The 15401-nt window shown below is 41.4% G+C and overlaps 1 protein-coding gene across 1 annotated transcript in view; it reads left to right on the top strand.

Moving 5' to 3' along the window:
- Nucleotides 1-1117: 1117 nt before the first annotated feature.
- LOC124115025 (EGF-like domain-containing protein 2) overlaps nucleotides 1118-15401 on the top strand; it is a 29007-nt gene continuing 14723 nt past the window's right edge. The window contains exons 1-3 of the mRNA XM_046475827.2: nucleotides 1118-1268; nucleotides 6888-6965; nucleotides 12479-12783. Of these exons, the coding sequence (XP_046331783.2) occupies nucleotides 6902-6965; nucleotides 12479-12783 (369 nt within the window). The 5' untranslated portion in view covers nucleotides 1118-1268; nucleotides 6888-6901. The remainder of the gene's footprint in view (nucleotides 1269-6887; nucleotides 6966-12478; nucleotides 12784-15401) is intronic.

Raw genomic sequence — 15401 nt, forward strand, 5'->3', positions numbered from 1 at the left:
CTGCACTGCAATGCGAACACGGCTTTCCATGTCTGCACACGACGGCATGTAATTTAAACGCTTATGCTCTTCTTTCTCGTCGCTGTCGTCGCTAATGTCCGAGTACTCTGGCATTCTCATGCTGTTGGTTGCCTCGGTACCTGGCATTCCATTAGTGGTCAAGAATTTGGCTTGCAGCCACAAGCTCGTCGTCCGATTCTGTTGCCATGTTGAACTGAACTGAACGTGAAAAGAACGTGCTTTGCTGCATTGTAGAAAACGTGACAAGAAATAGTGTCGCTGATTGTGAAATGATGTACACAATACAATCGGAAAACTCGGATTATCCCCATCTTCTGTGCAGACGACTATAATCGCAGCTTCTCTTGCAAAACCACAGGTCTTCAGCAACCCATGCTTGCCGTAAAAGGCGACTATGCTTGTCGTAAAAGGCGACTATGCTTGTCGTAAAAGGCGGCTAACGGGATCGGGTGGTCAGGCTCGCTGACTTGGTTGATGCATGTCATCGTATCCGAATTTTGTGGTTCGATGCTCATGATGTCAATCACTGGTCCAGACTCGATTATTTACAAACCGCCGTCATATAGCTGGAATATTGCTGAGTGCGGCGTTAAACAACAAACAATCAATCAATGTATCTAACGGGGACCCGTTTAGTAATTTGTATTCCAATAATCAGGCGAAACAGATCCCACTATATATAGGGAAATATAGGTGAACATTATATGAATTGAGCAGAGGACATCAGTGATGACACCGGGTGTCCTGCTCCAGCATGAAGACCTGAAGAAGGCTTCTCCCAATTTGTAAGTTGCCTGAAGCCGAACCGCAGTACACCTGCGGCCTGTGTACGAAAACAACTAGCCGGAGGCCATTTGAACATGTCTGACCATTATCATATGGATATTTCAATGTTTTCCTTAGCATTTGACATTTCCTTCCTATAGATTGTTTTCAAGACTTGTCACCGTTTACAGAACGGACTGACATGACTGGTTTCATGCACTCGATGATAACGTAGTGTGACGAAAACACATTTTGTATAAAAAAATGTTAGCTTATGTAAACACCTATTTGAAGCTGTCCTGCCCATCTGGAGTGCTGATGCATATCGAGATGTTTCGACGAATGTCACTGGTTGAGTAACAGGTATGTATATGTGCGTCGCCTAATCCGACAATCAGTTTCAAAATATCTCTGAAGCAGGCTGCAGCTACCTAGTTTAGAAAGTTACATTACCAGCTGGAAGACCTGTTTGGCAGAACTTGGTAAGTCGGCATATGAAATCACCATGTATATGTAGTTCCACATTACATATTGCATGTTTAATTATATCAAATAGTTTCGATATTTATATTTGTTTTTTTGTTCATTGGTTGTTTATCGCCTCACTCAGACCTCGTCCTGTAAATAATCGTGACCGGATAAGACAATCCAATGATCGATATTGTGAGCAATAATTTATACCGTATGTGTACGAGGACACTCTCTCATTGACGTTACCGAGCCTGACTACCGATCCATAACGACACCTCCTACGACCAGGATAGGTTGCTTCCTAGGGACCTATTCTTGCCCGGGATCCCTACATGGGGATTTATTTATATCAACTAGGAGTACAGTGAAACCTCATTATCTGAAGGGCGGTCGGGTAGCCTTGTGCTTCAAGCGTTCGCTCGTCACGCCGAAGACCCGGGTTCGATTCCCGACATGTGTGAATGTGTGAAGCCCATTTCTGGTGTCCCCCGCCGTGATATTGCTGAAATAGTGCTAATAGCGGCGTAAAACCATACTCTTTCATTCGTCATCTGAAACTCCATTAATCATGTACTGCTTAAGAAGACACAAGATATATTAAAGCGACCCAAAACCGAGTCGATTATACAAATCCGACAATATCATGAGCATGTGTTAATGAACCTCTGAACCTCTGATGATATCAGGTGCTAAAAGGTGAGTACATCCTGCCCAACCGGTGGCACCCGGGTAAAGGCAAGTCAGGTGGTTATATTATCTGAAAAGACACGGGAACACATTGAACGTGTCGATAAGGGGAATTGCATCGGACATCATTGTTGTCAAATTCGGAAATGTCCTCCACATTTCTTTTATAAAACGTTTTGAAAGCCTTACTGGGGCCTTGAATGTTGTAACTTGGATCAAACGACTTTTGTTGAAGAGTCCTATGACGCTCTTTGAAATCATCGTATAAAGAGTATACTCGACTGTACATCACACGTTGTAAAATGTGGCACCAAAGGTTGGGGCTGTTGGAATATTGCTCGACATAAAGGGAAAGTTGACTATTGGAAAGTTGAAGTCATGCTTTATGTCATATGGTCACGTGGAGAGTGTTTGTAACTCTATCTCTATACATGGATATAAACCTAAACAGACGAGGTCTCCTTCGTCTCCTTCATTTCTAGTTCAGGTGGGTACATCAGAGAAGGGAATGAGTTATTTGATGGTTATTGAACGATGTCATATTATCGATGTACCTGATGTTGAAGTTCATCTTTTCGTCCAAATTACCTTGTATTGAGTTTCCTAATCTGAGAAGAAATTCCGATTCTATGCATAATCAGCATGAAGGTGAACCGATTGTAGCCTAGGGGTTCCCTACATTTTGTCTGAATGTCTTACCCAAGCATTTCAGATATTGTTTTCTCATTAAACTTGAGACGGCATTTGGTTTTATTTTTGACAAGTAACCCCGAACCTGTGACAATAGAAATGTAAATCTATAGTTTACTTGTCACGATTATCCACCGAAACCGATTCCACAGGACGTAAAAGGCAATATAGCGGTGATAATTAAATGAATGGATCACTGAAAATCAGTGATGACGCCAAGTGTTCGCGACTTTACAAAAAAAACAGTAGGTGCTGGATGCTTGACGTGGCACAGCCTGTAACCATATCTATGATCACCTTTAGTAACAAATGCCCCAGGGATCAGTTTTTTCCTTACGTTTACATGTGGGATAGTGGCGTACAAAGTTAAAAAATAAAATGTATACTTGGTTCTTTTCTGAGATTGCAAAACTGAAGCAAGTCCTTTAGGTTTGTCCTTTAAGTTTGTGAGAACCCAGACGGTAGTAATTCCACTTGTCTCAAATATATTCTGTGAATATAAAGAAAGTCCTTACTTTTTATTTTTAAGGATTATGGTTAATCTTTGAGACTGAGATTTGTTGGTACGCTTGCTGAACCCAGCAACATATTTCTCTCTGTACGGAATATTACGGAGCATTGGAATACAGTACAAACGTGGAATGGACAATTCTTTAGGTTTAAGAGTCAAGGCTAAAGTTGATAGTACTGTTGTATGCTTTTGGCAGATTTCTCCTCGGATAACATTCTGATCTTATGCGTGACATTCCATGATATGTCACCAAAACCCTGTTCTTTCATCAAACGATTATTGTAGTTTTCGACAATATTGTAACGGCACTCAGAGGCAATATCAACATTCTTATTGTCTAACATTTCGGACAGTTCGATATATTATGAGTGGACAAGTTGACTTTGAGATCAAGATCTAATTTCGTGTTATTCTATGACTGAAAAATTGGAAAATAGTCTACATTCAATGAGGCGTTGAAAAAACGTTAAGTGTACAATTAGCCTACGGTGGTCAAAAGTGTAACATTGTGGCTTCCCTCACTGTTTACGTGCTTGACACCTTCAGTAGCTGTAGCCTCCCTGCACAGATAGCTCCGTTGTGAGAAGCTCGACTTTCATCCTTTCTATCGTACTTGCCCATGCGGACGGGAAACACATATACCTGCCAGAAAAAGACAAGTTTTCAGCCTGTTTCCAACACTGTTTGCGGGATTCAAGAACAGGACACATGCTTAATAGAAAACATCCACCTGTTACAAATACTAGGCACTGAGCTTGTAATAGGGCCTATTATTTATTGCTGCTGCCACATATTGAGCAATCTAATTATTTAATTTATATGATTGTTAACATTGTGTATTTCATTATACTTTGTTGATTGTTCATTGATCTTGTGTGGTCATTTACTGATTTCACAATTTAGTTCTGTCCGTAGATGTAACGATTTCCGGGTTTCGGCAATCAACATGCTATAGAACTACAGTGTTGTTAATATAGGGTTAAATCCCCTGCAGGTTTACATTTGACAGGTTAAATATAAGGTAAAATACAGCACTGCCGAATTTAGTGGTCTGATTGCTTAACTCAACAATTCAGCACGCAAATCTCTTTTCTAGTAATGCTGTGGATTCTCCATGCCTTAGAATTATCAAAAAAAAAAGACAAACCAATCGAATATTCAACGATATGCCTCATTTCAAGATACAAATAATTATATCTCCTCTATGCTATTTGATTGGAGTAGACACATCGACCCTCCTCTTGTGTCGAACTACGGTTAACACGGTTTCCCATAGCCTAAACACGCGAGAATTTTACATTTTCACTCAAGGCAAAGGTTTACTTTTTCTTGTTTTTGACGATGCATATCCTATGAAATCTGGTCACTATTCAGCAAGTTTTTGCAATGATGTCAGTTATCACGAAGTAGTATTGTATTGACGTGAATGCGACTAAAGTTTCAACCCAACAATCGAACGTACCTTCTTTCAAAGACATACATCCACATTGCAGTTTTATTCATTAGAATCATACATTACAATCGTTATTGCTTGGCCTAGTTCAAACTGTAACAAAATGAACGATCTCGAAGAGTACATCGAATTTAAAATGACCTATTGTCGGAATCATTATATTTAATAAATTACGCATAAACTGTGATAGTTTGTTACTATGGCCAGTGTGGCTATGTAACGTCATGTAGTGACAAATTCAATGTTACCGTAAATGTATGTGAGATACACAGATGGAAAGGATGAAAGGGAGGCTAAGTTGAGACACTGCTGAGTGACATGCTATCAAGAATTCTGAGCCATGTCCACCAAATAGATGCAAACACAATTCTACATTATCGCCGCAGCATATGCAAAACGTAAAATTCAAGAGGCAAGAATGAGCCCATTGAAAGACAAAATCAGAAAGCATAAAACACAGATGCAAGAGAAAGACTTTTTTTAGTTTACACCCATTTCTTGTTGGTTCCTGAAATGAAGCAAGACATGGTTCATCATACCAGTATCACAGTTGTGTTCGTGACCTTTAGTTTTCAGTGTTTTCAGCCAAACAACGTTTTGATAACATTTGTAATTGTTTAGTCAAATCCAATGCTTAAGTGTTTACATTCTTTTTTCCGGTAGTGTAGTTACTGACAATGTCAGGGTAATACAAACTGCAAGAAATCGGAAAGATAATGGGTGGGGTGTCAGTATGCCAGACAGCTAGAGATATGCCGACGTCCAAAAGTGTGATTTCGCATATGTGGAACCTGTACGTCAGACGGGAGACGTGACGACGAGGTCTGGTATGTCCCAAAACAACGTTAACGACTTCATCCATGTACTGTTAGGTAACGTGACCGATATGGAGGTACATGTAGGTCAGTAGCAGTCAAGGGCGGGATGACGCACGATTGCAGAACGGAGCTGACATAGAAAACAACTTTCAGCATCCCAGTGCTCGGATAGAAGTTTGTACCACCATGATGCGTACCGATGTTGTCCTGTCAGGTTGAAGTTTCAGATTTGCACACCCCCGTCACCCTTTTGTGCACCTTTACGTAATGGAGACAGTGCATACAGTAAATTACCGTAACTGAAGAAACATATGACAGAACAGTTCAGGTATAATAAAAACAACATAATACTGTCGTCTTGCAGATGTGCACACAGCTGTCACCCTTTTGTGCACCTTTTAGCGTAATGGCGGCGTTGAAATAACATATCCCGGGACGCATTGTCAAACCGTATCATAACTTCTGCCTTGATACAGTGCATACAGTAAATGACCGTAACTGAAGAAACATATGACAGCACAGTTCAGTTATAATAAAAACAGTATAAAGCTGTCAGCTTAACACATGGAATTACCGTGAAACAGCGTCACATTTCCGGTAACTGTTTACAGTATAACCAGACGTCAATAATATTTAGAACGACGAAACTGGCGGAAACTGATGACCTTGAAGTGTTTTCAGGAGGGTCTAGATTCACACTGAGACACACCCCATTCGTCGTTTGGTTCTTTGCATCCTCACAATAAATAGCCAACAAGACCCCTGATGACCCGGGGTAGAATAAGTCTTCAGCAGCCCATGCTTGCTGTAAAAGGGGACTATGCTTGTCGTGAGAGGCGACTAACGGGATCGGGTGGTCAGGCTCACTGACTTGGTTGATGCATGTCATTGTATACCATTTGCGTGGATGTTAATCACTGGATTGTCTGGTCCAGACTCAATTATTTACATATAACTGGACTCTTGCTGAGTGCCGCTTTAAACAACAAACAAACAAACGAACATCGCCAACATGTTTTTGAACATGCACTTGAAACGGTTCAAATGGGATCAATAATCAAAAACTGTGACGGCATAATGATTAATGATTGTGTCTGTAATACCTCAACATTGATGTCATCCATGCTGCAGGGTGCGTGCAAACAATATTAAACATGGGATTTGGGATTTGGATTAATTAAACTCGCCGATTATGAGCTACGTGGATGCAACAACGAGACATTTTCCTTCAATATGATATCTTATTCACGTCCCTTCATCATTAAAAGTCTATTTTGTACTACCCAATTTAAGTGTATGCAAAACAATAAACCTGACCACATTATCACAGTTTGTTGATGACAGGAATTTTTCTGTCTTGTATTAGACTACCAACGTCAAACAACCGTGAACTTACTGTAGTGGATGATGTATTTTGATGTATTCATTATTTTTCAGATATCAGATTTAATGATTTGTTTTGTTTTGTCAGACACGCCTGGGGAAATGTGCTTAAACACCATCTACATCATTGGCTCTCTGCTGCTGTTGTGCATATGTTCTGGGCGAGGTGAGGCTTAGTTCATCGCTTGGTCTATTTACCCGATACAGGTGCAATGCTAATTCCATATTGATAGAAGTGAATAGGTGTTTATGCCGCTTTTAGCAATATTCACGGCGGGGATACGAGAAATGGATTTCATATTGATTATACCCATGTGTATAATAGAACCAGAACCTTAAACATCAGCGAAACCCACCTCCCGATATTGATAGTACAATGCATATTTCATGGGAGAAGATGTGAGCTGTGAAAACTGAAAACATATCCGGTGATGGAAGGCTGGAGGATCGTCCTACTGATAATGACACACTGGCTACAATATGTAGATGGCAGCACGTCCGGTTCCGAGAGGCGTGCACATCGAAGAGGGCGAGAAGGAGAAGCGCACGTGGAGGAAAAAGGAGTAGGAGGAGTAGGAGGAGTAGGAGGAGGATGATTCTTTTTTTGTGTGTGTCACAGGGACGCCCCCTGTGGCTTTAGTGTTGAGTGTTGGTTCATGTGAGCGGGGGAATTTAAAAAAAGTTAAAAAAAATGTGTTGTGTTGTCTTTAGGATGTTGATCGACATGCACACCCGAGGAAAAAACCAGGATCGAAATGCACACCCAAGAATAAACAGGATCGAAAATGACCAATCAGAAGCTTGGGTTTTCGACCAATCAGAGGGCCACACACGCCCTGTTCTGGTCTCTGATTGGTCGAACAGCGGTTGTGCTTTCCCTCCCATGGAACCTCCCTTTTCCTATGGAAAAGAAACACAACGTATGTGCCAAACTTGGTTGCGTGTGGGACAGAAACCAACTAATGAGAAAGGCGGGGTTTTCGTCCAATCGGGAAGCAGGGTTTCAGTGCCTCTCCTATAAAGGGCGCGAAGCCACGCACACCGTTACAGTCCTAGCACTGAATGAGAGATCAACCATGTCTCGATACAGCTGTATGAAGTGCCAGACCAACAGTCACAGTTACCTGTACTGCCCTGAAGTGACATGTACCGAGTGCCACACTCAATGTCTGTACTATGTCTGTTCGAAAACGAAGATAAACAGTCAAGGCCCGTGCTACAACTGCTAAGCCGTTGGCCTTTTCGCTGCAGATTGCCCAGAACACCGCCACAAGAAGACTCCAGCAGTGCCGTCCATGTCGACACAAGTGACACAAGTGACACAAGTGCTCCATCTCATAGAAGACATGCATAACGATGTCCGTGCCCTAAAAGAATGCATCACACAACTCCATGCGGACGTCACACCACACCTAGGCAAGTGAAAATATGACAGAAGCCCCTCAAGATAGCTCCCTTCAAAGCGCCAGCGACGTCATCAGGCACCTATCATCTGAGAAAAGTGACTAACGCATGGCATGCTGCTTAACTTTTTTCCCCAGTTTTCCAGTTTCCAATAGTTTCCAGTTTTCCAGTTTCCTACAGTTTTCCAGTTTCCAGTTTGTTTCCAACGGCCCTTTTCAGGGCCACCCAACTCTTCTGAAAGAAACGCTTTGATCATTGCTTTCCCAACACAAACCCCCCAACCCAACCCCCCTAAAGAAGTTCCTGGAGTGTCTGTGGAACACGTGGTTGACGTCGAAGTCGCCGATCCATCTCATCCCACATGTGCTCGATTGGTGAGAGATCAGGGGACCGAGCCGGCCAGGGGATGACATTCACGTTGTTTTGTCGAAGAGAAACCTGAACAAGTCGAGTGATATGAGGCCAGGCGTTGTTATGTTGAAAGGTTATGCGTTGGCCATGACGACGCAAAAACGGTAGAACAACAGGGCCGATGATATCTTCGCGGTAGCGCTGTCCATTGAGATTTCCCTCTACCACTATCAAACGGGTCCTCTGTCTTGCTGTAATCCCACCCCGTACCACAACGCTGCCGCCCCCGAACCGAAAAATTCTCTAAAATATTTGTGTCAAAGGAACTTTTGTTGTTGAGTATATAAAAACGTATGTTTGTAGTCACGAGTTACATCACGTTTGCACGGAGACAAGGAGTACACCACGTAGGCATTCCTACATCACGTCCATGTCTGTCCATGCAGGTCCACCTTTAGAATTCAGATGTCCGTTCCACAACATGATCGTGGTGGCGGTGGTGGTGGTGGACACGTCTACCCCCAAAAAAGCAGGATCGAAAAGGCACCAATCAGAAGCTTGGGCTTTCGTCCAATCAGAGGCCACACACGCCCTGTGCGGGTCTCTGATTGGTCGATCAGCGGGTTGTGCTTTCTCTCCCATGGAAAAAATGCCTGTTCCTGTGGAAAACAAACACAAGGGTTTGTCCGGTTTGGAAAACCTAGGCTCAGACCAGGCCCCGGAACGGACCAATCGGCGCGCAGCGTGTCGCACCAATCAAAACAGCAGAAAAATTCGATCCGCTCCCTCTCCTACAAAAAGAGAGCGAACTCGAGTGGGTTCAGATTCACTTGTGAAAAAATCATCATCACACCGAGAATGGCAGAGACGCAGAGCTGTACAGATGCTTGTGAGGGGACCAAGATAATATTCTGGTGACTCAGGGTGTGGCTTCTTGTGGACCCAGGAGTGATGGTACGGATGCTTGTGGGTCCAGATCTGAGTACACGGATTCTTGTGATGGTAGGCCGCCGCCGCCGCCCAGTAAGTCACCGTCGCCCCTTCTACACTTTGAAAGAAGACTAGCCTCGTTTGAGGGGTGGCCGATGCAAATGAACCATCTGAAGAGATGGCTCATGCGGGCTACGTGTACACAAAAAGTGCCGATGGTGTTTACTGCTTTCATTGCGGCATGCGGCTGAGAAGATGGGCGCTCCACTAGGATCCTTGGCTGGAACACCTAAAGTGGTCCTCTCACTGCGCCTACCTCAAGCTGACCGGGCTGGTGAGACACAAGAAGAAGAACGTGGCAGCTACAACTTTCTGGCACTATCTGTGCGAGGAGAATGCGAATAATAGCAACGCGAATGAGGAAGCTTCACCTGCCTTCCTAGGATGAAGTTTCCGTTCCAGTTCCCGTTCCCGTTCCCATTCCCGTTCCAGTGTTGGTGGGTTTTTTCTTCTCCAAACGGCCCTTTTCAGGGCCACCCAACCCTCCCGAAAGAACACTTTCATCATTGCTTTGCCAACAAATGCACACAAAAAAGAACCCTCCTCCTCCTCCTCCTCACTCTGCTTGCCAACCCTGATTGCCCATGATAGCCTTACTTGCTTCAGTGGAGGATTTTACGCACGCTTCTTTTATTGAAGTGGAGGATTTTACGTGCGCTTCTCCTCCTCGCCCATCTTTGATGCGCACGCATTACCCAGCATGCCCCTCTTCGCGAATCCGAGACTGCGGCACTTCCGGTAGGGGAGATAACCCCTGCTGGCTTTGCTACCAGAGTGCTGTCCTAAACTACTCACAATATCTGTCTAATGTTTAGTAGATCTTGAGTATGAATAGTTTGTTTGTTAGAGGCTTAAGGCTCAGGGAAAAGAAAGAACGTTAGATTTATACATATGTCAATGTCAACTGAATTTTGACAATATTTTTCTACAGACCCAGATCGTAAATTCTAATTAATCCATTGACATTTTTTGTTGACATTCTGAAATTAAGTAAATAATTAATTATTTACCTGCTACGACTAAACAGAAACAATCAACTCATAGTTTGCTTTCAATTTGATGTCATTAATGACACATCACATAAATGACTTTTTTTTACAGGGAATGATATTTACTGATCGGCTTATTTCTTTATTTTGTGTCTTTCCACTGACTTGGTAAACTTGTTTGATTACCTGGGCTTTATTACAGATGAAGTTGATTCCTTTGCATCTGTTTTTTTATCTGTACCCATATCTGATCGAGATATTTTCATACAAGTTAGGATATATAATTTTGTGTCATGATATGGTTAGGTTAAGGTGTTCTGGAAGTTGATTTTGTATTAATTGTAATAGTTCTTCAATTTCATGTAATTTTTATACTATTGATATTTTAATTTTAATTTAAATTTATTTTAAACATTCCACAAACTCTTAATTTTGTACGAAACGATAGTATTCGGTTAAGTTAGTGATGTTTAATGGAAAGTAATGTTTCATCTGTCATTGTACAAACTGAATAGAGTTGTCACCTCCTCTGAATATGTATTTTGACACACGTGTTATGTTAATCATCCTCATTCACATCGTAATATTTTTGAATGAAAATCATAGCAGAGGAAATGCCTTATATCAACTGGATTCATGGAAAAACAATAGTGCGAGGTGCAGCAAACACTACAGTAACTTGTTCGAATTAGCACATTACACAGAAGTGTTGCATGTCTTCCGGTTGATTTACAAACATAAATTGTATCCTCGAATATAATATCACATTGTTTCATCATAACCTCGGCGGCATATGTATGCTATCTTATTCAGAAAACTTATTTGGAAATGCACTATTCGATTCACTTCCGGGTTCCTGAAAGCAAAATGCGAATTCCAGTGTTTTACGCGCGTATTTAGCTTGGACCTCAGCATTAAATATGGAATCTCTTCTGTATTAGACATAGAGGATTGCATCTAATTGGTTGAAAAAATGCCCTTCAGTGGAACGCAGGGACTCGAGTTCCCAATCACAACTTGCTCTTTCTTTCCGATTAGCTGAGGCGACTCACTCTGCACACCAAGCCTCGTTTTCGATCCAAGATGGCGAAAGTGTGAAATAGGTTAAAAGCTGTTGACTCTTGTTAACGCTTAATAATAGTTAGTAACGCTAGTATCGCTCCTAGCTAGTTACACTTTCTGATATTTGATGATTCTTGGTTACAGCAAGTAACAATTAGACACAGCTTGAACCGGTTGGTTTTGGAAAAGATAAAACCATTTCCATATTCATAAAAAGTCTCCACTAAAAGCAGATTGGATTGTACGATTCCGACTATATCATGAACATGTGTTTATGAATCACTATCAAAAAGTGATGATACCACGTGTTCGAGAGGTTTACCCTGCCCCATCTGTGGCACCCGTCAACAACACTTGCAAAAGCAAGTCAATTATTTACCAGAATAAAAACCAGGGGAACATTTGGTACAACTAAAAGCATGGAATTGAATCGGATATCATTTTTCTCACTGACGCGTCAAATTTAGAAATGGCCTCCACATGTATACCATAAAACGTTTTGGAAGCGTTACTAAGGTCAAACAACCTATGAGCAAGTCCTATGACCCTTTGCTAAAAGTCGTAGAAGTAGTATGCTCGATTGTGCCTTAAATGGGGACACCAAAGGTTGCATCCTGGAGCTGTTGGAATTGCAGCTTGACATAAAGGGAAATTTAAATATTGGAAAGCGGAAGTCACCCCTCTTGTCAGACAGTATTGTGGAGATGTATTTGTTACTCTGAATCTTTATGCATAGATCTAAATATGAAACAAATGATCATGAGCCGGTTTCACTATTAAAACACAATGATGTTTGTAATATTGTTGGAATCGTACAATGGATTGTGCTGCCTTTGTCGCTTTAATTTTCAACACATTAAACGCTATTCTACAATGCCTCCAGAATCGCCTACAAGGCCTCCAGAGCCGCCTACCACGACGACCACGACCACCACGACTACCACGACAACCACGCAGCCTCCATTGGTGTTCAGGGCGAATGCGAAATCATGTGTCACCGAGAGTTTGGGGCAACTTGTTATCCGAATTAGGAGACCATCATCGGATAGGTCGACAATGACTGCATCAGTGTCCTACACCAACGGCGATGCAGATTCAACCACTGACTACGCCAACAATGTCACAACGCTCGCATTTCAAAACGGAAAGAGAAATGCTTTTCTGGAAGTGCCTATAATCGACGATCTGGTAAGAGTGGTAGAATCTGGTTTCAATTTTGATAAGACGTGATTTGTGATCGTTTATCTAACAGAGATTGTGAGATTGATTTGAACCGTTCATGCACAGTATTCGTTCAGATATTTGCTAACTTGTTTGATTGTTACAAAGTATCTTGAATATACTTGATCCCAATTGTCGTGTTGCGAATATGTTTCTTTACCCTAAAGAAGCAGAATCTCTGCACTTGAAAACAGCAGAAATAATTCAAAATTCAACATCGTTTTTATTAGTTTCAACAAATCAGTAAATGGACAATCCTTTCACGGCAGGAGTACTGCTGCGCAGCGTCAGGCAATAAATATGTCCTTTTATGCAAATTATGTGTATGATGGGTGATGCCGGCAGGGCCTATGGCAGGTTATGCCTAGCCTTTCGCTAACATCTGGTGTCATCACTGATTTACAGTTGTCCATTCATTGAATTTTAACAGCTTTTTTTCCCTTTACGCCATTAAATAGAATCTGTTGCGGTGGACAATCTAGACTTGTCATTCTCTTGCATTGACAATTTAGGTTTGTGCGCCCATATTAGCATGTTAACCGTTTGTAACCACGTTTCAAAGCAACGTCTTTTACCCTCACCCATAAAATTTTGATACTTTTGTGTTCTTCCAATGTCTACTTGACCAGAAGCATCCTTACTGACTATTTTTTATCAAATTTGGACGTCTGGGAAATTTTTTCAGACATCTTTCTTGCCTTCATGCTTTTAAACACTTGTCATGCACGCATCCAATTTTAATTGTAAGTGTTGAATTGTTTAATTATCTTGCTACTGGCCAATACGACATCGTTTTCTGTTGGTTACCCAGTCATGTTGGTATCATAGGTAACACAATGGCTGATGCTGATGCAAAAACAGCACTCAACAAATCTGTGACACCACTTCTGATCCCGTACACTAATTATAAACCTGTTATTGGATCTTACATCAAAGATCTCATGCAGAATAAGTGGGACACCCAAATAGGTATCAATAAATTACATGAAATTAAACCGACTATCGGTTACACCTACATGTACTTGGGCTGTCAGTCCAGAATTGAAGAGGTCATTATGCGACGATGTCGTATTGGCCATAGTAGATGCACAAATGAATATTTGTTGAAAGGTGAGGATCCTCCGTTTTGTATCCCTTGTGATGTGATTTTGTCATTACAAGGGATCAATATTTCAAATCATCATCTCTCAAGGATCTTTTGAGTAATATTAATTATCCTTTCAATTATTGGGTTTTGAAAAGAGATAGAATTGTATCATAAATTTTGATCATATGTTTTGTATAAAATAAAATTTTAAAATTAGTAGAATGAATTTATATCTGAGTTTGTTACGGGCTGTTTCCTCGTGTAAAATTATTTTTCCCCTGAGAGAATATCGTAAGTCCATGTCAATGAAGAATATTCTTGACTACTACTCCTTTAAACGTTGAATATTTGTAATTTTAATTTTGGCTAACATTGAGTACAATCGCCAGCTACTGAAGGGGTGGTGTAAATCCTGCTTGGGTCCAAGCAGGTAGCAAAGAAACTGTAAGTCCCCATGGTCCTCAGTACGGTGATCTACCTTCAGTTGCTTGCGATCTATAGCCCGTTTTTATTTTGTATTGTAATGTATAGTGCTATCCTTAGTATGATTCTATGCTAGTTTTACACCTTGTCTGTGATAAGTCTGGTTGTTGACATTTTTTTAACATAAGTTTCAATGTATTTAATGTGTTTAATCATTGATAGTCACGATATGGCTGAAATATTGCCGATGTGACTTACAATTTTAACTCACTCACTCACTCACTCACTCAATGTCTACAAGCTTAGGAAAGAGTTAATTATAAGAACTGATGGAGCCATACGAAGGGAGACGTTATGTTAGAGATACCGCAATGTTGGATGTAACATTAACGCAATACTACATTTTTATCATAGGCACTGCAATGTTGCAGTTAACTTAGGTGACTAGGTTACTCAATGTCTTAAGCAGTGGACATGTAGGTATCAATAAAGAACAGACACCGTAATGTACCAGTTATGCAACAGGCTCTGCAGAGTTTGAGTTAAAACAGGAATCACTGCAATGGTCCAGTTATCTAATAGGCACTGCAGAGTAACAGTTAAAGCAGGCATCACTGAAATGGTCCAGTTGTCTAATAGGCACTGCAGAGTTAAAGTTAAAGCAGGAATCACTGCAATGGTCCAGTTATCTAATAGGCACTGCAGAGGTACAGGTAAAGCAGGAATCACTGCAATGGTCCAGCTGTCTAATAGGCACTGCAGAGTAACAGTTAAATCAGGAATCACTGCAATGGTCCAGTTATCTAATAGGCACAGCAGAGGTACAGGTAAAGCAGGAATCACTGCAATGGTCCAGTTATCTAATAGGCACAGCAGAGTAACAGTTAAAACAGGAATCACTGCCATGGTCCAGTTATCTAATAGGCACTGCAGAGTAACAGTTAAATCAGGAATCACTGCAATGATCCAGTTATCTAATAGGCACTGCAGAGTAACAGTTAAAGCAGGAATCACTGCAATGGTCCAGTTGTCTAATAGGCACTGCAGAGTAACAGATAAAGCAGGAATCACTGCA

The sequence above is a fragment of the Haliotis rufescens genome, unplaced genomic scaffold (genome assembly GCF_023055435.1).
Source record: "Haliotis rufescens isolate VD_foot unplaced genomic scaffold, xgHalRufe1.0.p SCAF_4, whole genome shotgun sequence".
NCBI classification, from domain to species: Eukaryota; Metazoa; Mollusca; class Gastropoda; order Lepetellida; family Haliotidae; genus Haliotis; species Haliotis rufescens.